Source organism: Juglans microcarpa x Juglans regia, chromosome 5S (assembly GCF_004785595.1).
Source record: "Juglans microcarpa x Juglans regia isolate MS1-56 chromosome 5S, Jm3101_v1.0, whole genome shotgun sequence".
Taxonomy (NCBI): Eukaryota; Viridiplantae; Streptophyta; class Magnoliopsida; order Fagales; family Juglandaceae; genus Juglans; species Juglans microcarpa x Juglans regia.
The window spans coordinates 10554126-10579096 of NC_054603.1; the positions used below are offsets into that span (position 1 = coordinate 10554126).

At 38.4% G+C, this 24971-nt stretch overlaps 2 protein-coding genes across 5 annotated transcripts; both read right to left on the bottom strand.

Annotated features, from left to right (window-relative positions):
- Nucleotides 1-225: 225 nt before the first annotated feature.
- LOC121267350 (chlorophyll a-b binding protein of LHCII type 1-like) lies at nt 226-1289 on the bottom strand. The gene has a single exon (XM_041171212.1). The coding sequence runs from the start codon at nt 1167-1169 to the stop codon at nt 375-377; it is 795 nt and encodes a 264-aa protein (XP_041027146.1). The 5' UTR covers nt 1170-1289; the 3' UTR covers nt 226-374.
- A 2609-nt stretch (nt 1290-3898) lies between these two features.
- On the bottom strand, nt 3899-23877 carry LOC121267351 (carboxyl-terminal-processing peptidase 1, chloroplastic). Of its 4 annotated transcripts, none has more exons than XM_041171213.1 (13): nt 23385-23876; nt 23065-23184; nt 22293-22430; nt 15533-15637; nt 15276-15444; nt 14571-14647; nt 13184-13228; nt 11904-11987; nt 10209-10247; nt 10066-10128; nt 9401-9530; nt 9260-9322; nt 3899-4334 (listed from the first exon to the last, which is right to left on the bottom strand). In XM_041171213.1, the coding sequence occupies exons 1-12, from the start codon at nt 23811-23813 to the stop codon at nt 9267-9269; spliced, it is 1455 nt and encodes a 484-aa protein (XP_041027147.1). In that variant the 5' UTR covers nt 23814-23876; the 3' UTR covers nt 3899-4334; nt 9260-9266. The 4 variants fall into 4 exon arrangements, with proteins under 4 accessions (XP_041027147.1, XP_041027150.1, XP_041027149.1 ...); XM_041171216.1 differs by having other exon boundaries at nt 23065-23201; nt 23385-23525; XM_041171215.1 differs by lacking the exon at nt 15533-15637 and having other exon boundaries at nt 23385-23877.
- Nucleotides 23878-24971: the final 1094 nt, after the last annotated feature.

The following is a 24971-nucleotide window of genomic DNA, read 5'->3' on the forward strand; positions in this document are numbered from 1 at the left end:
AATCAAATAAAGCCACATTTAAATAACTTCGGATCTCGGATTATAAATAGAATTAATAAAAATATGATTAACCATTTTCGTACACTATAATAATAATAATCAAGACGGGATCACGAACGAGGTAGCTTATGCTATGATGATGATGATGATGATGATGATAGGCTCCACTAGACAAAGGAAATTTCAATTAAAGGAAATATTGAATGAAACAGATGAGCTTGGAAATAGAATAATAATGGCATTCATCATATTAGTAGTACAAGTAATACTTCACATTTAGTGCTCTTCTTCGTACCAATTTACATCACTGATCTCAAATTCACACTCAAATTGGAGGAAAATAATTTCATAGGGTCACAACATTAATTTGTTGCTCACTTTCCGGGGACGAAGTTGGTTGCATAAGCCCAGGCATTGTTGTTCACGGGATCGGCAAGGTGGTCGGCGAGGTTTTCGAAGGGTCCCTTCCCGGTAACAATGGCTTGCACAAAGAATCCGAACATGGAGAACATGGCCAATCTTCCATTCTTGAGCTCCTTCACCTTAAGCTCAGCAAAAGCCTCTGGATCATCAGCAAGGCCCAAGGGATCAAAGCTTCCACCTGGGTAAATTGGGTCAGTCACTTCACCCAAGGGTCCACCAGCAATACGGTAGCCCTCAACAGCACCCATCAAGATAACTTGTGTGGCCCAGATGGCCAAAATGCTTTGTGCATGGACCAAGCTTGGGTTGCCCAAGTAGTCAAGGCCACCCTCGCTGAAGATTTGGGCTCCAGTCTTAAACCACACGGCCTCTCCGAACTTGACTCCATTACGGGCCAAGAGCTCGGGAAAGACGCATCCAAGGGCTCCAAGCATGGCCCACCTAGAGTGGATGACTTCAAGTTCCCTGTTCTTGGCAAAGGTTTCTAGGTCAGCTGATAACCCAGCAGTGTCCCAACCATAATCGCCGGGGAATTCTCCGGTAAGGTAAGATGGAGGCTCACCAGAAAAGGGGCCCAAATCCTTGACACGGTCTGGACCATACCATAGACTTCCAGAGGAAACGGACTTGGAGGTAGCTTTCCTCATGGTGACCCGTCCAACATTGAGCTCAAGGGTGAATGGAACAAGCTTGACCGCCTTGCCGGCGAATGATGGAGAAGAGAGAGCCATTGTTGAAGCAGCCATTGATGTAAATTGTAAAGAATAGTATAAGAAACAATAATGGGAGAGAGGTAGTGATGGGTATTTGTGTTGGAGATTGATGGGTTTTATAAATACGAGTTGGGTGTGGGAGGAAGCTAGGGGTCCTTATCTTCAAAGATCAATATCTGTATTCCCATTGGTTATCACACTTTGGGATTTTAGTTCTCTTTGTCCACTTGGCACCCTCTGTATCACTTAGCCCCGTTGATTACTTCTTGTCCAATAAACGATTGCCACTTGTATTACACGATAGATACCATAATCCACGTAAGCAAAAAATCCATCTGACACTTTACAAGAATCACTTACGTGGATTTCTTAAGATTTTCAAAGTTAAGATAAGACTGGTTTTAGCCTGAATTCCCACGAACTGTATTTACTGAATTAAGTTCATATTGAATTCACTTTTTTTATTTTTTAATCTTCAGCCCATTTCTTTAATATCACGTTAAAAAATGATAAGAGAATATTTATTATTGTGGGATTAATTATAGTTATAATTTATTGACTCCTCGAACTTCGGACTTGGAAAATGATCTTTTCTTTTCCTAAGTATGGTATAGGTCACCACCTTACAACGTGTTGGTTCATTTACTTCCATTTTACTGCCACAAGCTTACATGATATGTTGATTTTTACCAATCTATACTCTAGTTTCAGTCTTCACTATTTATTTTTCAGAAATTTTCCACTGGGTGATTTTTATACAGTTATGTGTAACTTTACAGGGCATATATAGCTGTTTCTGAAAATACATGCATAATATTTTGAATATACATACAAAACAAAAATATCTGATATACGTTGAAATTAACATAGTTTCATATGATACGATAGATCTACTTTATAATCAATATATTTATACAATCTAATGTATCACATTAAATTAAGTCAGTTTGTGAGTATACTTTTATGAAATCTTTTTACAACTTATTATAATGCATTTGATTGTGAAACTCGTTTTATCATAAAGAATATCTAATAAACCGACATTGGTATATAAATTTTATTTTCGTAAATTCTCTTTGTAAACTACGACATCTAGGTTTACATGCATTTGTAAGCTTAGAAAAATAATTTAATGGTGCGAATGATGAGGGAATTAATGAGATAAATACATTCCCTTGGATATCAACTTGAATTTCGAGTAGTACTTGCCTAGCTAGATAGCTAGCTCCTTGGATTGAGTTCAGAGTCACTGACTCGGTGGCAAATGAACTGAGTGAATCGCCAACGATCTCGCTTTGGAGATCAGAAGAACTGAAGAATGAATTAAGTTGTCATGTTTCATGAGTTAAGGATAATATGATGCAAGAAGTGGCACGGCCAGAAGATCAGTAGTAGTAGTGAAGAGAATGATCAGTGAATTAGAAGAGTAGTAGTGGTTGGGGTTGTTGGGAGTGTTGCAGTAGTTGGTGTCGGGATAACTGGTGAGCTAGCTTGTGCTGCTAAAATGGATAAGATTACTGAGAAATGCCAAGACAAGCTTCAAATGCAGGAGTTTTGTACCAGTTTTTTATATAAAAAAAGTCGCACTAAGAAAAAGTGTATATTTCACACTTTTTCTTTTCTTTTCTTTTTTATTTTTTATTTTTTTTACGATAGAGTTCACTTTTTTATAAAAAAAAACCTATGCAGAGTGTACATTTTGAATTTGTATATATCATTATTCTAGATTATTTTATGTTGTCTTTAGCAACTTTGACTTGAGAAATGAAATTAGAGAGATGGTAGTTATGAATATTACCTGAGTCTTGTGGGTGATGCGTAATTACCTGTAAAAATGAGAAAAGGTAGCAGAAAATATGAAGGTATTTTTTGATGACTAAAAATTTCGGATATCATGCAAATGCAATTATTTGTGCAAGCCTATGTAAGTTTTTATTGGTACTGGGTCCGAGTGTTCAGGAACATCTTCCAAACTAATTTCGGGAATGTAAAGGCACTCGGTAAGGAATCTTTTGCAAGTGCACATCAGATAATTATTCAAGGAAAAAATCCTTAGACCTGAGGGAACATACCTCCAAGTCTAGGCCTTTACCACTTGAGCAAGTCCAAGATCTTTACCACTTGAGCCAACCTCTAGGATTATATTATTTGTCTTTTAACAAATGTATACGGGCTGCTTAAAAAAATAAGAGAGGTGACAATTTCTTTCGGTGACCTTTTGTTTTTCCTGGGTCCTCTTCACTGTTGAGGCTAAAAATGAAGAGGATCCAGCCAAGGGTGAGTGTGTGTTTGAAACAAGAGTGATTTGGATTCAGAGTTGAGTTAAGATGAGTTAAAATGGTTTATGAATAGTAGAATAAAAGTTGAATTATTTATTATATTTTGTGTGGAAATTTAGGAAAGTTATATTGAGATTTGAAAAAGTTGAATTGTTCATTATATTTTATGTAGAAATTTGGGAAACTTATAATGATAAGATGAGATGAGTTGAGGTGAGTTTTGAATGCAAACGAGGCAAGTCTGCCAAGTCGAGATTGTAGAATCAGATATGTGAACCGAAAAACATACCCAAGCACCAAGGGTCTGGGTTTGAGTTCACGACAATTCCATACAGTTTGCAACTGAGGATAGAGGATGATGCAACCTGATTGGTACCCCAAAATGTATTCCCAATACATTCACAAAATATCACCAGCTTTCTGGGATATGAGAATAATCAGTAACAATATACGTGGAGTATTAGTTCAAGGGACAAGAGTAAGCACAACAACATTAATCCGCCTCTAATTTTGTCCATCAGTACAGTGCACTTAAAATAAAAACTCCCTATATTCTGACTTTCTGTTTCAATGCTGCATTAGTATAATACTGATCAGTTCTACTTTGTCTCAGTACAGTACAAGCTATTACCATTGTCGAACTATAAAGTAAGTGAACTAAATATTTTTCTTTTCAATAATAATGAAGAGAATATGAATAAGTTTCTTACAACAATAGGGGTTTTATTTGATGAGCCTGGCGTGCTAGTGGCTACTTACAGTCTTCCAACAAATTCAAGTATAAACAATAATGGCCGTGACATTTTCTTGAGGCAGTGAATTGGATTGAAAACCCCTCATACCCAGCGTCAATGCAAATTTCTTCCATGGTGATCGCCGGAGTAATTTCTTCTGAGCTGATCGAATCAGAATCATGTACCTGTAAGAATAAAGCCTGAGTTAATACCGTGGTCCGTCAACACTTCAAATCCAAAAAAACTGTTGTCTCTAAGAAGTTCAAAACTGCCCTATATACCAAGGCGTACAGAAGTAAATGCCTTAAGAGCACCATATCTAAGCTCATAAAGCTCAAAAGCAAAAGTAAATTCATATTATCGGCTTGCTTTGCTACTTCCAGGTTGTATATCAGTTGGTTTATGCAGCTTATTTTAGCTACTTCCAGTTGTGTCCTTGTTTAGGAATAAAGCTGTTTTGGCTACTTCCAGGTTGTATACTAGTTAGGGGTGGCAATACATAACACGACCTGTGAAACCAACACAAAATATGCGGGTTTGAGATTAAAACAGGTTGACCTGATAAGACACGATTAATAAATAGATCAATCTACAAAATCCGCAATCAACTCGTATAATACAAATAAATTATCTTTTCAAAGTTTTAAATGTTTAGTCTTATATGTCTTCTTTTTTGTTGAGAAAATGTAATATTAATATTAATATTTGACTAAATAATACCTATTAAACTTTTTTCATTAATATGTGATTTTAATTTTTTTTATAGAGGTAAGGGTAAATTTTATTGATACAAGAGGCATTGCCCGAGTACACTAGTGGTATACAAAGAACATGCCTGATTACAACTAAGTACTAGTAAGAGTTAAAGCAAATCATGAAGGTTGTCCGTGTTACAAATAATGGCCGAAGCCCAAGAAAGAAGCGTGTTGTAGAAAAATCATTTCAGTTCATCCACATAATGCTCCATATCTTCAAAGCCCCTCTTGTTTTACTCCAACCACAAGCACCACATAATGCAGTGAGGGATCATTCTCCACACAGCAGCGATTTGGGCATTTCCACCGATACCTTTCTAGTAGCACATAATATCCCTAATTCTTCTAGGCATGACCCATGCCACCCCTATCCTATTTAAGATCTCATTCTATAAACACAGGCCACTTCACAGTGTAATAAGAGATGATCAATTGATTCTCCATCACTCTTACACATAGCACCAATCTGATATAATGAGACCACGTTTTCATATTATCCGAGGTGAGAATCCGCCCAATAGATGCCGTCCAAACGAAGAAAGCAATTTTGGGGGGTACCTTGCAGTTCCAAATAGCCTTCCAAGGATAGCTATGATCGTTAGAAATCCCAAGAGAGCCGAATAAAAAGAGCGCACCAAGAATTTTTTATTTCCAATTGGATTCCACAACAGCCTATCCCTCATCTCATTGCCAATTGACATAGCATATAACGAATCAAAAAATCCAGTAACATGTCCAGATCCCAATCTTGAGCCGCTCTCGAAAATCTCACATTCCAATGGACAACACTATTAAAGCATACCGATAAATCAGCCACAAGCAATTTGGTAAAGCATAAGAAACACCTACTTAAGAGCCATGTCTCCACACCACACATCGTGCCAAAAGTAAACCTTGTTGCCGCTTCCAATTGCAAATCTGAAAAATTTAGAAAATTTGCCCCATCCAGCTCTTATGTTTTTCCACAATCCCACTCCATGTGCCCCCCCTAACTTCGTTAGAGCACCAACCCCCCCGAATGCTCCCATACTTAGACTCTTATCACTTTTCTCCATAAGCCCTCTCCTTCGCTATGATACCTCCGCAACGATTTCACCAAAAGTGTTTTGTTTAAAACCCTTACAGCACGCACCCCCAGTCCTCCACATCTTATTGGAGAGAAAACTTTACCCCAACCCACAAGATGGAATTCAGTTTCATCACCCATTCCTCCCCAAAGAAAATTACGGAAATTTTTCTCAATACGAGAAGCTACACTTGCGGGTATCGGGAATAAGGATAGAAAATAAGTGGGGAGATTAGATAAGGTGCTCTTAATGAGAGTCCATCTACCACCCTTGGACAAATATAACCATTTCCACCCAGCCAATCTTCTTTCAATTTTTTCTAACACTCCATCCCAAATAGATTTTGTCTTGAACTCTACCCCCAAAAGAAGACCGAGATAGTGCAAAGGCAATGAAGCAATCTTACAACCCAAGATAGTTGCCAAGCCTTGAATATTGTTCACACCACCCATAGGAACCATTTCAGACTTTGAGAAATTTACCTTCAGACCTGAAACCGCTTCAAAACAAAGCAATACAGCTCTCAGGTACTGCATATGAACACTGTCCAGTTCACAAAACAGCAGCGTGTCATCAGCAAATAATAAGTGAGATATGGTAATCCCTCCAACCGAAAATCCAGCAATAAAACCTCTATTAACAGCTGCACTCAACACGCGACTCAATGCATCCATAACAATGACAAACAACAAAGGGGTGAGGGGATCCCCTTGTCTTAATCCCCTAAAGCTGTAAAAAATTCATTCTGGTGCTCCATCCACCAAAACCGAGAAGCGAACTGTAGTTATACAATGCCGAATCCATGAAATCCATCTCTCCCTGAAGTCACATCTCACGAGTAGATAGCACAAAAAGTCCCAATTTACGTGGTCATATGCCTTCTTCATGTCCTGCTTACACAAAAGACCGGGTGTACCCTCCTTGAGTCTACAATCTAGGCATTCATTGGCAATCAACACCCCATTAATGAGACTAATAGGCCGAAAACCTTTCACCTCCACTGCCTCAACTTTCTTAGGGATGAGAGCAATGAAGGACGCATTAGAGCTTTTTTCAAATTTACCAAAAGTGTATAGCTCCTGGAAAACCTGCATAATATCCTCCCCCACCACATCCCAACACTCATGATAGAAGGCCATTGAAAACACATCAGCCCCAATGCTTTGTCCTTGGCCATCCCACTGAGCACCCGAAGAACCTCCTCTGCTTCAAAAGGTCTCTCCAACCACACAGAGCTAGCTTGATCAAGATTCTCAAAAGGCATACCATCCAATTTGGGCCTCCACAAGAATTTTTCAGCAAGTAAATCTTCATAGTAAGTAACAATATGGTTCTTAATAGCATCATGAGCAGAATATACTTGTCCCTCAACCTAAAGCACCTCGATAGCATTATTCCTACATTGAGAATTAGCCAACCGATGGAAAAATTTTGTACAACGGTCCCCTTCCTTCAACCAAAGGGCTCTTGACTTTTGTCTCCACGAAATTTCCTCCATTTGTAACACCTTCTCCAACTCCGAAGTGGTAGCTAGTTTCTTGCAAGAGTCTTCTTCGGAAAGAGGAGCACTCACCTCTCTTTCCTCTGAAGCCTTTAAATCCTCCATAAGAGACCTTTTTTTATTATTAATATGCCCGAAGACTTCAGCATTCCACCTCTTCAAATCCCACTTCAATGCTTTCAATTTCCTAGCTAATATAAAGCTGGGTGAGCCATCAAAAGAGTATGAGGTCCACCATGACCTCACTTTATCCACAAAACCCTCAACTTTCAGCCACATGTTTTCAAACTTAAAGTAGCTTTTACTCTCGTGAATGCCTCCACAATCTAGAACAATGGGGAAATAGTCCGAGCAAACTCTTTCCATTCTCTTCTGTAACACTGTAGAGTAATGTGCCTTCCATGAAGAAGACACCAAAAATTTGTCTAAACGAGACCATGCCCGATTATTAGACCAAGTGTGCACACCACCACCAAGTGGTAAGTCCACCAGATCCATATCAAAGATAAATTTAGAAAATTCGTTCATTGCCTGGCTATGCCAAACCTCTCCCGATCTTTCACTAGAAAATTTAGTGACATTAAAATCACCACCAATGCACCATGGTAAGTTCCACCAGCTGCCCAATCCTGCTAACTCCTCCCATAAGACCTTCCTATGTGTGTCCATGTTTGGCCCATATACACCAATGAAAGCCCAACAAAAGCCGTCCTCCATGTTTCTAAACGAACACGCTACCATGTAATTTCCAACACACTCCTTAATAGACTCAACCACCCTTGAGTCCCACATAATAAGGATGCCCCCGGATGCTCCCACCGAGGCAAGAAACACCCATCTCACAAATGGACAGCCCCAAATGCTAGTGATGAAGCTACGATCTATGAATTCCATCTTTGTTTCCTGCAAACAAACATATCCAGCTTCCATTGACGTAAGAGATTCTTCACCTGCAACCGCTTGTTGAGATCATTAAGACCCCTAATATTCCAAGAGAGAATTATAGGCTTCTTAGGGAACAACAGCCTTTCCCTTGGATCTTCTCTTGCAAGTGCTCCCCTCCCTTCCGTCGTAATTGATTGAGCAGCTAAGACGTTTCAATTCCCTCTTTTTCCTAGAAGTAGATTTAGGGGATTGAATCCGCCCCTCCTCAATGGCGATAAGCAATGCCTTGTGATTTTAATTTATGAAAATATTAATTTTCTTCCATATTATTGGTTTGGATATTGATAATAAAATGTTTTATCATGGATCCAGTTGTAACTATGAATGATTTATATAGTTATCCTTATATTATATATGAAATTATATTAATTGGATTAAAAAATATATATATGAGTCAGCTCAACCGGTTTATATTAAACGGGTTAAACAAGCTGAAGTAGGTTAAATAGGTTAAAATAGGTTGAAATGGCCGTGTCCAATGGGTTAAGCGGGTCATGTCGTGTCACATGTTATTTATATGGGTCATGTTAGGGTTTTGGGTTTGACCCGTTCAATTAAACAAGTCAGGTTTGGATTGACCCACATAGTCTAATCATGACTTGACACAGCCCACAAATACGAATTGCCACCCCTACCAGTTGATTGTGCACCATATCCAAGATCGCAAGGCACAAAAGCAAGCCAATCAAATCATATCTCTTCCTTGTTTGATTGGCTACTTCCACACTGAAATTTTCAATAAAAACAAGCGTTCACATGATCATGTCCTACACTAGCTATCGAACATGTAGGAAAAAACGCATAAGAAATTAAAGCTAGAACTGAAATAAAAAGGCCATAACCTCTGTTTCATCCTTGCTGAAGCTTACTGCACTGAGATAGATGCTGCCTGACATCGCTCCAAGCTGTATGTGGAGTTTTATTGTTTAGATTAAATGGGACCTTACTATCACTTTATCGCAGAAATATACGAAGAACTCTACCTGGGAAATTTCGATAATCAGGCTCTATTCCATTGCCATTTATATCCTTGTGATTTGGTGTGACATACTTCCCAACAGTAACAACCACACCAGATCCATCATGAAGTTCAAATACAGATTGAATCAAACCCTGGTCAACATATACAGCCTAGAATCAGAATTAAAAGGAGGGAGTTACCATTGATTCTTACTTCGAATCACGTTATAAAAACAATCTAGGTTAATCCCATACCTAGTTTTTTTTTTTTTTTACTTGTAAAAAGAAATCGCATACCTAGTTTGGTTAGTCGGATATCAATTATTAAATACAAATCTTGAAAACCAAAACCCATGCTATGGCTGGAGAGAGCAGAAACTAACACAGAGAGTTTTATTTTTATCCCTACCAATAATAAATAATTAAATAATTAAATAAAAGCTTCTTTTGCAACTGTCGAAAGTGCAACAAAAAAAAAAAAAATCCTCCATATGAAAGTTTAAAGCTGAGTGCAATACTCTTTTCCTTTAAAAAGCTTCTATAGACTTTAATGGGATTATCTTTCACAATTTTCTAGTATCTTTTTCCCCAACTAAATAGGTGTTTGTTTACACTTCACAAGGCATATAAAGACAAATCTGAACCACAAGAAATTATTAAATCAGCAGTTATGAGTGAATATCTGTACCTTGCCAAAAGTCCTTTCCCCCACAAGAACAGCCCTACAATTATCATGCAGCGAAGAAGCAACCTGCGATAAGAGTACCATTTACAATAGCACAAATGTAAACTACAGAAATCAATTTCAGATGCTCTAGGAGAGCCACTCACAATTTCACTAGCACTGGCAGTTTTGTTGTTCACCAAAACCTGCATTAGAATAAAGTCAAAAACTTGGTAATAATGGTCGCCATGGTTGACATTACATGGTCAGTGGTCACAGTTCCTAACATGATAGTACAGAAAAGCTTATAAGATTGATTCGATGATATCACTCCAGGAATGATATGGGTCAATATTTTACAATCATTTAAGAAAAAAAAAAAAAGTCTGGATGAGGTTGGCAACTAATTTTGGCAGCGTAGAGTGCAGAAAAGTCCACCAAGAGCTCATTTTTCCAAAGAGCTAAGCCCATTCAAAGCATTACTATGTCAAGGAATTAGGAAAAAGTACGTTAAGCAATTCTGTTTATGATGCAATGTTTGGTTTTAGAGCAAATGAAACCCTAACACCATCACTCATTATAAGTTATTATTGAGCAACTCCAATCAATTATGTATTTTCATTATCCCAATCAATCAGTTTTTAGTTTAAAACAGATCAATGGGAAATCTAAAGTTTGACCTAGAAGCCTAGAACCTTGCTTATAAAATCGAACAAACTAAGAAAGATTGAGCTTATTAACATTTGTTTTTTTTTTTTTTTTTTTTTTAGAAAAGAGATGGAAGGTCACATGTCTATAAGTGACCCCCTCCCACTTTTATTAATAAAACCCTCACTTATGGCGGAGGAATACCGTGGTAACAAAACATCACAATTCAAAAAAAAACAAGCCCCACCCTATAAAAATTAACGTCTAATGTATGGGAAACCCCAACTATCCAAACGTAAAAGCCCTCTAAGTCTTCTCGTACCAAAATCTTCCCCAAAAAAATCCAGAGACTCACCACTCACACCACGTTTAGCCAAAAAACCAGCAACCATATTAGCTTCTCTAAACACCAATTTAAACTGAACACCAAGCTCTCTAACCAGACATTGCGCTTCCTCCCAAAAATCCCACAAGTACCAATAATTACACGAACCTGAAACAAACCATCCCACTACAACACTCAAATCCGACTCTACCACAACATTCCTTAACCCAAGTTGCTTACACATCCGAAGGCCATCAACCACAGCTCGACATTCCGCAATAGTATTTGTGACAAGCATAGATTTACGACAATCCATGTATCCAACACAAAGTTTAAACAGCTCTTTCCCAGCTCAAATTATTCACGCCCCTCAAAATAAACAGTAAATAAATTGTTTGGTAAGGCCAAATGGCGGCCATTTGCATTGCATCCCAATTATCACAAAATACAATCAACAGGGGAAAAGCTACAAAAAAAAAAAAATACTTATATTTTCCATATTTGGAACAGACATCATGCATGCGTTCTTTCTTATGATGCAATTCAAATTTATTTTAGTCACCGTATATGCTAGCTCTTTTGTCATCAGTGTCCAGTTCCATATTGGACAGACATTGATTCAAAATTGACTATAATGCTAATGAGTGATAAACTTAATTATATTTTAGTTCCTGCATATGGCAGGTCACCGTCAAAATTGTCCTGTGTCCAGGCCCTGGTTGCACAGACAAGCTGTTTGTTCAAATTTGAGTATACTGCTACTGAATGATAGGCTAAGTCTGAAATGAGAGATCTAATTTCATCATTGACCACTAAAAAGAGAAGAGGTGATAAATGAGAACAAAGATGGAGCACTCGTCGTAAAGTTCTCAGATGTAGAAGTGCATACAATAACTGGAGCTGTAACTAATGGTGCAGCATCCGCCACAATAGTATTTTGGTACTGAAGATCCTTTCCAACGGTATAAATCACCTGTGCCATCAGAAGAAAACACCACATCGATATGCTGGTTGTGGACCGGATATATGCACTAACAAGTACTAGTACAGAAACTTTATTGTGCATTAAAGATATATAAAGGCATTATTGATGTGAAACATTATTGATGGGAAAAAGAATGCCAACATGATAAAGTAATGCCCGAAATGCACTGCTACCATTTTTGCAAGGGAAAGGTCCAAAGCAACGCAGAAAATCACTACTATAAAAATTAATAGATCTACCCCTAACATAAAGTTTTTTATTTCAATAAATATTCAAAAGAATGAAGGCCAAGTTCTCCACATAGATGAAGGATGAGGCACTTCTGCCATATGCAAAAGGACCATAAGGCCAAAGCTCTCCATGTTACAGTTAAACGCTGTCTTCCCCAAGACACCACAGAACACCAGCAACAGCCATCAACCAACTCTGCCTGTCTTCCTAGATCCCTTCACAGACTCAGCCAGTCCTGATTCTGGATGACATAGCTCTTAAATAATAAACAGATAGCCCGCATAACCATTTGCTGGATCCCATTAATATTATTTGTTGAAATTTGTGATTAAATGCTAGAATTCCTGTAATTGGTGTATTGTACCATCCGAGAACACTAGGAGATGGCTCTATGAGTATCAGGGTGTGATGGATGATAGAAAGAAAATACTCTGCCCAAGTAGACTAGGACATTGAGAAGCAAATTACAAGGGTAGTGGGCAAAGCATGAGACCTCGTATCAATCCAAGTTTCTACTCAATCAGATTCTTTTGAAGAAGAGATTGATTTATTAAATAATGAGGATATTGAACCATGATGAAGGCCGGCATATACATGGATGTTAAAATCTATTAAGTGGAATTGATACCAATGACTTCGTCATATTTTCTGCTCAGTGACAAGAAACTTCTACTTTGGATGCTCTAGGTAAACGGTAATCAATATTATTGATATGAATGAAGTAGGCAGGTAAACGGTACTTTCAAGTGCAACCCACAACTACTGATATGCTTTTCAACAAATCAAAAAGATTAGTTGACTGCTTTTAAGAGCCTAGATGGGGGGAAGAAGGAAAGATGCAAATAACTATAACAATTATAGTCTGCACAGGAGACATGGAAAACATAGGCAAATAAAAACACAGTTGCAAACAAAAATTATTTATCAAAAGCATTTTCAATAAATTGCTCTACCGTCTCCCCTTCTTTTAGAAACAGTTTGGCAATTTCAATTCCAGCCTGAAATAAGAAAAGAATAGGATCAAACTCACAATATTACAATATCTAATCGCAATGATGTACACAAATTAACAGGAAATATACTTTTCCTCGTATCTCACATCAAATCAAACAATAGTTGTAGAAACTGATCAGACATGCAGAGAAGTACACATTCTAATATACGAGAGAGAACAAGGAACAGGACATGTAAGCTGGAAAAAATGTAGCGAATACCATCCACTGTCCTTGTCATTCTAGAATGAGTATTATTCATGGTAATGTAGCACTCAATAATCAGCAGTGTCTTTAGTAGTTCTTCTATTTAGGTTATTCTGGAAAGATGACATTGTAACAACTAAAAGAAAGTGCCAGTCATATGTGCACCTATACTCTAAAAGGGCAGGTCAAAGTTACAATTGGAGCTCTTTAGAATATTATACCAGTTCCATCAAGTAAGGAAACAATGTGGGACTTGCTGCTCAATGCACTTTTATCATACTCACCGTCCAATATGGAGCTTAGAGGGACACTACAATCTCTCTAACTCAAATCTTTTGATGTCCTCATCAGGTCCCATGACACACAGACTGTACCAACAGCAAAGAATAATATTGACACTTGAGTGGACTCCTGGACACCAGTGATTGAAGTGGACCAAGATGCTCTGATAGGTTTTTCTTTGATGGGTTTTTTAGCTAACGCTATGTCCCAGGAGAGTTGCAATGATTCCTACTTTCTCTTCCTGTCTACCCCATGCTAATAATTTTGTTGTCCATTGAAAAGCAAGCGGAAGAACTACAGTAACTTTTTGGGTGACAAGCAAACAGGGTCTTTCTACTTTTGACCCTTTTGCTTCTTTGTGGAAATCTCTTCCTGCCAATCTGAATTCTTCCTCACAAATCCTATGCACGTATGTAAGCCACAACAAGAACATTGATTTGTTCTCTTCGTCCTTAACCTAACTCACTTCCTTACCAATACTTTTTTTTTTATAAGTAATCAAGAAGTTTTATTCATAATAATAGGCAAAGCCCAAGTACACAGGGTATATACATGAGAAAGCCTTGCAAAAACTCATTGTAGCCACCTAAGTCCCTCCAAAAATTCTTCTGTAAATTTAAGTTCCTCTAGGAAAAAGCTTAATTACGGACATTCGAATGTTCAACCAAAAACAATTCTCTAGATTCATTTGAAAAATTATCTTAAAAGGGATCCAAAGATCAGAAGATGACACAATAACAAGTATAAGATGAACAAAACAAATAAAGTTAGCACTTGGAAAATCCAATGACAGATGGCTTGACTAAATCATCAAAACTACCTATTAAGTTGAACATAAAGATCAATCCAGAAAACAAACCTGCACTAATCCACCAAGGTTATCTCTAAGATCCAGAACAAAATATGAGGCTCCCATATCCTGAAGTCGCTTCATGGCTGCAACAAGAATTATTTTATTTATTAGACTCATACAATCAACAAAGCTATATTGTTAAGTATATAGCAAACCAAAGCCGCTTGGAGTTAATTGGTGCCATAAGCATCACAAAAGAATAAGGATCCAAGCAAACCAAAGAGCCAAATAGGTCCATGATAGCAGCCTCAATAGTTTTAAACCGGAAAATGCCATCTATACTTAAGATTTTACTTACAAAGCCATACATGTTGATGTGTCAACTATTGAAATGGGTAAAAATTTTAAAATTTGAAATTTGAAATTCAAATTAAAAAAGAAAATACTGATAAAGTGGGTCTGTCACCATACATATAATATTTTGTGTAAAATTGTACGTAAGTGTGGCACTGCTCTTTTAAAAAATAGAAAGGATCCAGTCGTACACTACAACGGCATGTATTCTTAGAGGAAATGCAAATTAGATTTTTAATCCACTTGTGCTCCTTTCTTTTGGTTTTTGTTGCACGTTGCAGCATGAGAATAAAGGACCAACACTGATTCCATAGAAGTTTCCTGTTGTTGAGACTTAGAAGGTTTGTGTATTGCAAAAATATGCAGTATTATACAAAAGGTTCTGAAGAGATATGGTTTGATTCAATTAACGCCTACCAGTCGCCAAGTCTTTTCTAGCCAATGCATTGAACTCTTTTAATCGCATGTAGCCAACAGAAGCATTGCCATTTTCACTTTGCTCCAAACGATAAAAGACAGGGGTTCGAGCAACAAGTTGCCTCTGGACTGCAATAGATTGAATAGGCCCGCAGTTCCCATGCTTCACCTAAAATTAATAGAATAATCACTACGAAGACAAGTCACAAATAAACTTACTGTAGTGTTACTATACAAGACGAAATTAAAACCACTACCTTAATAGTCACAAATGTTTCATTTGGGCCTTGTAACAAAGATGATACTTCAAACGCTGATTTCCCTCTCACATCTACTTCATTAACAGCTAACACTTCATCCCCCTAATGAGGTAGAAGAAAGGAAAAAATAAATGTAAGGGAACCCATTATGCACAACCAGAGATATACAAATGCTGGCAAACAGTCAATCAAGATAGATACTGGAACTTCCGGGGGGAAAAGGATTTGTATATGGCTACACAAACCCTTTTCCACCATTCATCCCTAGCTAGGGCCATATTCTGTTTCTAATTAATCAAAACAGGAAAAGGAAAAAAAACCCTTCGTGGGGGAAATAAGAAATATTACATTTTGGAATGCTAATGCCAACAATACCAACAATACCAAACAATTGTAATTTATTATTTTTAATTTTTAAATTTTTAAATTCATGCACGAAAGCTTTTTTTTTTCAAAAAAGCTTTTGTATTCAAGGTTTTTTTTTTCTCTTCGTAAAACTTATCCATGCACATCCGTAACCTCACCTCCGGTGCTTCTTGCCGGAGTTGACTCACCCTTTGCCTAGGTGTTTTTTCCTTTTGGTACTTGTTTAGTCTATTCGCATATGGAGTTTGTTAGGCACTGCAAGGTGGAAGCAAAATCTTTTGTCTTCTCGTGGGAGGGGGTAGTAGCATACGTATCACTGAACATAGAAGAAGATTGGTCACGTCCATCGTAATAAGTAGGGCTTTGGCTACATGGGTGGTCCAGATGGTGGAGGAAGGGTTAGCCTCTCGTCGACGGGATTCTTTCTTTAGGCAAAAGAGGATGGGAAATGGAGTCCTTGCCATTCAAAGGCACGTAAACGCCAAGGGGTGCTTCTTGCACTTGGCAGAACTCGGGTTTGAGAAGAAGAGGGGATCAGTGATGGTTCCTGAAGGCTTGAAGGGCAGTGGTTGGGAGGATTTCACTTACAATCTGGGCAAACTCGCCGGCCACTATTCAAGAAGCACCCCTATCGCTAGTTTGCATGATTCCATCTTGGAGGAAGAGTCTTCCACCCTCTAACGGAGCATCAAATGCAGCGGCACTGAGTTTGCCAGCAAGGAGTATTTCTGACACTGTGGCTGATAGGAATCAGGCAATGGGCGAAAGGCTGGGTAGCGTAGGAAATCTTTTTAGCAGACCTATTGCTAACAAGGGTGATACAGGAGCCTCTATTGCAAGTCCTATGTTGGGCGATGTAGAAGGAGTGTTGTGGGAGGTCAGAGGCCATCTGTCTGGTCTTTCAGAAGAAATTTCTACTCTTATGAGGAAAGTTGATTGGGGCTTAAGTGTGTTAATGGGCCAGGGAACTGGGGCTGCACTTTATGATAAGGCTGAGAAGTTTGAAGAGGCCACTGAAAAGGGATTGCGCAGGAAAGAGCCAGACTTTCCTCCCTGGGTTGGGCCCGTAAAAGGGAAGCCCACGAGGCCCATCAACTCTGTCTGGTGGCCAAAGACTTCCACTCGGGCCCGAGCCTCATCCTCAGGCTCGAGTAACCTAAACCCGCTGGCACCCTCGCCGACGACCTTGCTAGCACCACAGAAAATGTCACCGGACCTCTTCAACCCTATCGGCACTGTCACCGTCAACCCTGCCAGCACTGACAGCGCACGACTAAAGGTTTCGAAGTCGATGGCATCGACAGGGCTGGGTCTAAATGACGCTGCCGTCTATTCTCAGGACATCGGAGGCTCGACGTCGACACAAAGAGGGCCGACCTGCCTAGTCGCATCCTTGGGTTGCAACCATGACCTTTTCTCTGCTCAGGAGGAAGCTTCCTTGATCCCCATGGTTGAAGCCCATGCTGGCCAAAACCCTTTCGAAGCCCCTACGTTGTCACAAAGTGTTTTGTTGGAGACGAATATCGTTTTAGCTGAGCTTTCGGGTCTAATGGTGGCACAGACACTGCCGCCGGCACCTTCTAGGTTGGTTGTTTCTTCGGGACTGGAGATGGTAGAAGAGCCCTGCGTCTTTGAAAATGTTGGCTCTTTGGTTCTATTTACTGCTAATAGGGATGGGGAAGATGAACCTACTCCACTCTACTCCTTTCATCTCAATGTGTCAGATTGGGTTATCCAGAGAGCGATGGACATTAAGCGTATGGTAGGAATTTCTTACAGGGATTTCAAAGCTGAATTCATGGCCCTACTTACAGTTGTAGAGGTTGTGAATGCCCAATCCAAGTCCGATCAATCCTTGGCTTCGGCCAAAAAAAGGGAAAGAGAATTCAAAAGGCTAGATTGGGCAATGAAAGAGGATGGAGGTGAGAAGAGCTATACTCGGGAGCGTAGTAAGGAGAGGGGTAAAATGGTTGTCCCATGAAGCCAAAAATAATATCATGGAATGTGAGGGGGCTGCATGATCCTAATAAGTGGCTCCAAGTCAGAAACCTACTTCGCCAATGGAAAGGGGACATCATATGCTTACAAGAGACTAAGTTGGAAGTTATTACAAGACAAGTTGTTCGTAGCTTATGGAGAGAACAACATGTTGGGTGGTCTTACCTACCATCAAAAAGAACTTCCGGGGGAGTTCTAATTATGTTTGACACAAGGGTGGTGGAAATGGTGGAAGAGTGTGTGGGTGATTTCTCGGTTGCATGTTCTTTTGTTAATCTAGAAGATGGCTTCAAATGGGCTTTCGCTGGTGTTTACAGCCCTAATTTTGATTCAGAGAGAAGATTTTTGTGGGAAGAACTGGCGGGAGTCATTAGTTGGTGGGAGCTACCAAGTTGCATTGGAGGGGACTTTAATATATCTCGCTTTCCAAGCAAAAGGTCAGGAGCTCCTCACATCACTCCAGCCATAAGAGATTTTTCTGATTTCATTTCAGAACAGAAGCTCATGGACATTCCACTATCAGGAGGCATGTTTACCTAGTCCAACAAACGTGATTGTCCATCTTGGTCGAGGATCGATAAATTTTTGCTAACCCCCAATTGGGAGTCACACTTCCCGGATGTAGCTCAAAGAAGATTATCCCACTTATGCTCTGATCACTTCTCCATCATTTTAGATTATGGAGGCATCCAAGGAGGTAGAAGGTATTTTAAATTTGAGCATATGTGGCTTAAAACTGACGGTTTTATAGACAGGGTCAGACAATGGTGGACTTCCTATAGTTTCCAAGGCTCTCCAAGCTTCATTATGGCAAAAAAGTTGAAAGCGCTGAAACAAGACCTGAAGCAGTGGAATGAACAAGTTTTTGGCAATGTGTTTCAGCAGAAGCACCCTCTTATGGAGGAATTACAGGGTCTGGAAGGCAAGGAGGACAGAACCCTTTCTGAACTTGATAAAATTCGCAAGAGCCAGGTAGTTGCTAATCTTGAAAGGGTTACTTTGATGGAGGAGATTTCATAGAGACAGAAATCAAGGTACTCTGGCTTAAGGAGGGGGACAAATGCACGAAATTCTTCCATACAATGGCTAACTCTCACAGGAGGAACAATGCTATTGATACACCGATGGTAGATGGGGCAGCTTCTTCGGATCAGATGGTTATCAAAAATCACATTGAACAATACTATCAACAACTCTTATCCGAATAGCATAATTGGAGACCGAGAGTGGATGGTTTGTCTTTTTCCACATTAGACCAGCAGAGTGCAGGGTGGTTAGAAATGCCATTTATAGAAGAGGAAGTGGGTAATGTTATTAGAGGTATGGCAAGTGATAAGGCTCCAGGTCCGGATGGGTTTTCTTTGGGTTTCTTTCAAATTTGTTGGGAGGTGGTCAAAAAAGATATTATGCAAGTTTTTCATGAATTTCATTATAATGCTAGATTTGAAAAGAGTCTCAATGCCACCTTTTTAGCCCTCATTCCTAAAAAGGTGGGGTCTAGGGATGTGAGAGACTATCGCCCCATTAGTCTTGTGAATGAGATGTACAAGATTCTATCCAAAGTGTTAGCAAATAGACTAAGCTCGGTGGTGGAAAAAACTAATCTCAAAGCCACAAAATGCGTTTGTCAAAGGTAGACAAATCCTTGACTCAGTACTTATAGCAAATGAAGTCTTGGATGGTCGATTGAAGTCTAGAGAACCCGGGCTACTTTGCAAGTTAGACATGGAGAAAGCATATGATCATGTCAACTGGAAGTTCCTTCTTTACTTACTTGGAAGATGTGGTTTTGGGAGAAATGGCAGAAATGGGTAGAATTTTGTATATCTTCAACTCGTTTCTCTATCTTGGTAAATGGCTCACCAGTGGGTCTCTTCAACTCTTCTCATGGCTTGAGACAGGGAGATCCGCTTTCTCCTCTACTTTTCTTATTTGTCCTGGAAGCTCTCAGGAAGATGATTGAGGGCCTGGTGGATGGTGGGTTACTCAATGGTTTTTTTGGTGGGGAATGGTGATCTCAACATTTGTCACTTGTTATTTGCTGATGACACGCTTATCTTTTGTGGTGCACACCTTGGTCAAGTCCAAGACTTGAGGATGCTACTCCTTTGTTTTGTTGTTGTGTCAGGTTTGAGCATTAACCTCGCAAAGTCGAAAATGGTGCCAGTGGGGGCTGCCCCGATGTGGAAATTTTAGCTACTACCTTGAGATGCAAGATTTCTTCGCTTCCTATGAAGTATCTTGGCTTATCGTTGGGTGCCTCTTTTAAATCTGAAAAGATTTGGAATGATGTAGTTGAAAGGGTGGAGTACAAATTGGCTGCTTGGAAGAGGCTATACTTGTCGAACGGTGGTAGGTTGACTTTGATTAAAAGCACTCTTTCTAACCTACTCACCTATTTTTTGTCTTTATTCCTGTTTCCCACAAAGGTGGCTAACCGCATTGAGAAGCTACAAAGGGATTTCTTATGGAGTGGATTGAGGGAAGAGTTCAAATTACACCTGGTTAATTGGTCAACAATTTGTACCCCAATTTCTGGGAGAGGGTTGGGGATTCGCCACTTGATAAAATTCAATCAAGCTCTTTTGGGTAAGTGGTTGAGGAGGTACCAAAATGAAAGGGAAGCCTTATGGAAGTCTGTTATAGATTCTCAGTTTGAAGAAGCTTGGAAAGGATGTGCTCGAATGAGGTACGAGGCACGTATGGCGTGGGTTTGTGGAAAAACATAAGGAGCCTTTGGGGGACCTTCCGAGGTCATGAACATTTTGTTGTAGGCGATGGTTCGCATGTCCCTTTTTGGTTTGATATATGGTGTGGTAACCATTGTCTACGAGATACCTTCCCTGCCATCTTTGCACTTGCTAGAGTAAAGGAGGCATCAATTGTTGACCTTCTGGTCTTCTCAAATGGCACCCCTCAATAGAATATTGACTTCATTAGGGCAGCCCATGATTGGGAGCTGGAGTCTATTATGGAGTTCTTTGCGGCATTATATTCCGCAAATATTCCAAGGGGCTCCAGAGACAAGATGCATTGGAATCATTCTAAGAAATGTATCTTCTTTGTCAGTTCTTTTTATCAAAAGCTCACGAACTCCGAAATGTCTATGTTCCCGTGGAAGAGCATATGGAAGACGAAAACTCCTTCAAAAGCAGCTTTCTTTGTTTGGACAGCATCTTTGGACAAGTTTCTCACTACAGATAATTTGAGGAAACAACGAATTATTGTCCTAGATTGGTGTTGTATGTGTAAGAAGCATGGGGAGTCAGTTGATCATCTGCTTTTATACTACGAGGTGGCCAAGGTTTTATGGGATGATTTTTTCTCAAGAGTCAGATTGTCTTGGATTATGCCTTGTAGATTGGTGGATTTCCTCGCAAGCTGGAGAGGACTACACGGAGATTTTCAGGTAACGGCAATTTGGAGATTGATACCAATATGCATGTGTTGGTGCATTTGGAGGGAGAGAAATGCTAGATGTTTTGATGATCAAGAGAGAACAATGGATGAGCTTAAAGTTTTCTTTTTTAAGTCATTGTTCCTATGGGAAGGGGCTATAGTTGGTAACGGACTTAGTGTCCATGATCTTCTTCTTTCTATTGTAACCTCTAGCTAGGCGTTTTTTCATTTATACTTCATGTATACCTGGGCTTCGCCTGTTTCTATGAATACAACATCTTTGATTACCTATCAAAAAAGTGTAGTAGAAATTGGCACTACTGAACAAATAGAAAAATATAATGGCAGCAGAACCCATCTTGATAGTTAGGCATATGCGTGCCTTGACCATTATCATTACCCTTTCCATTTGTCTCTGGCACACAAAGAAATCTAGTGGACTTCACCTAGGAAAGAAAATCTATAAAGTTTTTTCTTTGTTTTTCACTTCGTTATATTGTTATTCAGTTGCAGGAACAATCTTTATGTTAGTCTTTCCCCATTGTACTTCCATCTTCATGTGGATAATTCAACATTATGCACTTGGGAAAAAACTTAACATAAATACAAATAAAAGACCAAGAAATTGGTGAAAAATGACATGAACCATATCCAACAAATACGGTTTTATTTTTTTAAATAAGCACCACAGCTTAGAGACCAGAGAACAGAGAACTGTGGATACAAGGCTAGTAATTAGAGTAAAATTTAGATAAAATGCAGCGGTTCAGAACTAAAATAATTACCCAACTCAACAGAATCTCAATTAAAAACATTTTTTTTTATAAGTAGAATCTCAATTAAAAACATATCATTCGTTGTTGCACAAAGAAAGAGTTTTCATAACATATGAACTCCAAGACTCAAACAGTGAATCAAGAGTTCAGTATAAAGAAAGGCACAAACTGAAACAAACATTTGCATGTTGCATGCACAATTTTAGCTCTGTAGGTACCTGTCTAACACCAGCAGAATGTGCAGGGCCATCCAACAGGAGTCCTAGTACCTTCAGTTTTACACCTCCATCATCTTCCAGAACTTCCCTAAGGTTTAGCCCAATACCACTCATGTCATACCTTGCCATCTTGGTGAACTTTCAACAATGACAAAAGCAGCATATAACACGGAAACAAGAAAACTGAAAAGTTCGTAAGTAAAGGTATGCATAAGGGAGACACAACAAATGTGAAAACAAATATCAATCATAAGCATCAAGTACACAATGTCCTAAGATATCATTTCTTTTTGTAAGGAAAATGTAGCAACAAGAGTGAAGGAGGGAAGCAAAGGAAGCAAATTGATAGCTGTAACATACAACTACAACCACCTTAATGTTCTGCTTTCAATTGGTAAATAAGAATCACAATTAAGAGAAACCCGACCTCGACTGCTTGAAAGTTCAATAGGAGAGAAAAAAAATAGTAATATAACGAATTCAAAAGAAATTCTATCAAATTCTCTGGTTAGGGCTTATCCACATATCATTTGCACTGCGGAAAGATTTTTATTTTTATTATTTTTTTTTATCGGTATTGTACTGCGGAAAGATTGCAAACACAAAGATTAACCAACCAACGGTGCCGACCACTGTTCTAACTACCATACAAGGACCACTCCCTGCTTGTAGTGTGCTTGATAAGGAGAGAAGCAAAGGCATGCAAAGTCCTATTCAGTCTTCACACACACACTGCGATACATGCATAAATATATAACTGTGTGATGATTACCTCTTCAGGGGAAAGGAAACGAGTATAAGGATCACCCAAGCTCGCCAACATTCGTTTGATAATATTGTGGGCCTTTGACCTCGTCGGAATGGAAGTGGTCAGAATATCTTCTTTTTTTCGCTGGAAGCATTTAAAGGCTATATACGTCAAACGGGCCCCGTATTAGCCATTAGGCACTCAAACAGTCCCAGGAATTAAAAAGCTGTTGTCAGTTGCCACAGCAAGAAATTTACTGGTTCGTCTCTAAGAACTCACACACATATTCATAATTACGTACAAACACACGTATCACAGATATAGTTATCTCAATTTGTATGTACCTTCCATGTTTGGGGAGACCAGCGATGGCGACCGGTGTCGAGAAAACTGTCGTTGACGATTTCCCAAGCTTCCTCCACAATCCCCTCGTTAGTCACCACTTCCGGACCAGTCTCGGCCTTCACTAGTCGCTCGTCTTCGCGGCAGAGCTCAGACGATGAGTCATGTTTAGTAGACAAAGACGAAGAAGAAGGAGGAGGAGGAGGAGGTGATTGAACTGTTGGAGACTGAAATGCAATGGAGCACGGAGACGAGAAGAGGATCCCGAAGGAGAGAGCTCCGGATAGAGCTCCAATCAGGGATTTCTTAGCCCAATCAGCAGAAATGCCATGGGTGGTGGTGAGATTATTGCAGAGGATTTGAGGCTTCCGAGTTTCTGATGGTGATGGTGGGATGGTGGGCAAGGAGCTTGAGAGGGCAGAGACCCTCATCTTTGGCGCTGGATTTTGGTTCGGTGGTGGTGAGGATGCGAGTGTCTCTTTTTCTTTTCTTGAATTTATAATATTCAGTCCTCAATTGATGTATTATATTTTTTGTAGTTTTTTTTATTTAATTGATTAATTTATAAAATTATTACAATATTATCGTGTTAGTCCATGCAACTAAAAATAATAACATCCGGACTAAATGCTTTTTGCAAATAATAGACTAGTACTTCTTATCACCTATTTACTATAAAAAAAATCTATTCATCATCTCAACTCACATCATCCTTTCATCATCTCATGATATAGCATTAAACGATAAGTTTATAAGTGAAATGTAATAAATAATTTTTAATCACCTAATACTACATTATAGGATAATGAAAGGATGATAAAAGTTATGATGATGAGTAGTATTACTCATTTACTATTCTATAACGTAGTTACATTTTATTATTATTATTTTATTTTAAGTATTTTTTTAACATCTTTAATCATTAATAATAAATTAAAAATATATATAATTTTATTGATAATCACTTATTTAACCATTAAATAAAAAAAATTAAAAAAAAAAAGAATAGTAGACGAATAATAGGAAGTAGTAAATATATCATTATCTTTTTAGAAAAGGGTTATGCTATTCACTATGGGTATAAATGTCCGATTAGATCCAATTTTGAATATTTTGTAAAACTGAACTAATATTTACTAGTTTTGAAAATTTAAAATCTGAGACATTTTGTAGAATTGAATCAATATATACCGGTTTTGAAAATTTAAAAATTGATACTGGACCGATTAACAATCGAAATTGAAACTTACAATTTTCGGGTTTCAGTCTTCGGATTTTACTGATAAACAAAATTATATTCAAATAAAATTTTCGCAAGTTATTGAAATATAAGATTACAATTTTTGGCTAAAAAATTATAAAATTAAAATTTACATTTATATCAAAATTCAAATGTTTTATTAAAAATATAAGATTAATTTATGTTATATCATAAATCAAATATTATATTAAAACTTTTAAGATTAGTTTTATGTTATATAAAATGTTATACATGAATAATAAAATTAAAATTTTATATTATATTAATTAGCAATTTAATATATAATATAATATAAAAAAAACTTAAAAATATATATGTATATATATAC

What these genes read in the sequence shown, in the direction of transcription:
- LOC121267350 (XM_041171212.1), bottom strand. Translation starts at nt 1,169, where the DNA reads ATGGCTGCTTCAACAATGGCTCTCTCTTCTCCATCATTCGCCGGCAAG.
- LOC121267351 (XM_041171213.1), bottom strand. Translation starts at nt 23,813, where the DNA reads ATGAGGGTCTCTGCCCTCTCAAGCTCCTTGCCCACCATCCCACCATCA. An exon ending in GTTTCCTTTCCCCTGAAGAG is followed by an intron (nt 22,431 to 23,064) that starts GTAATCATCACA and finishes CATTGTTGAAAG; the next exon opens with TTCACCAAGATGGCAAGGTA. An exon ending in TAGAAAAGACTTGGCGACTG is followed by an intron (nt 14,648 to 15,275) that starts GTAGGCGTTAAT and finishes TTCTTGTTGCAG; the next exon opens with CCATGAAGCGACTTCAGGAT.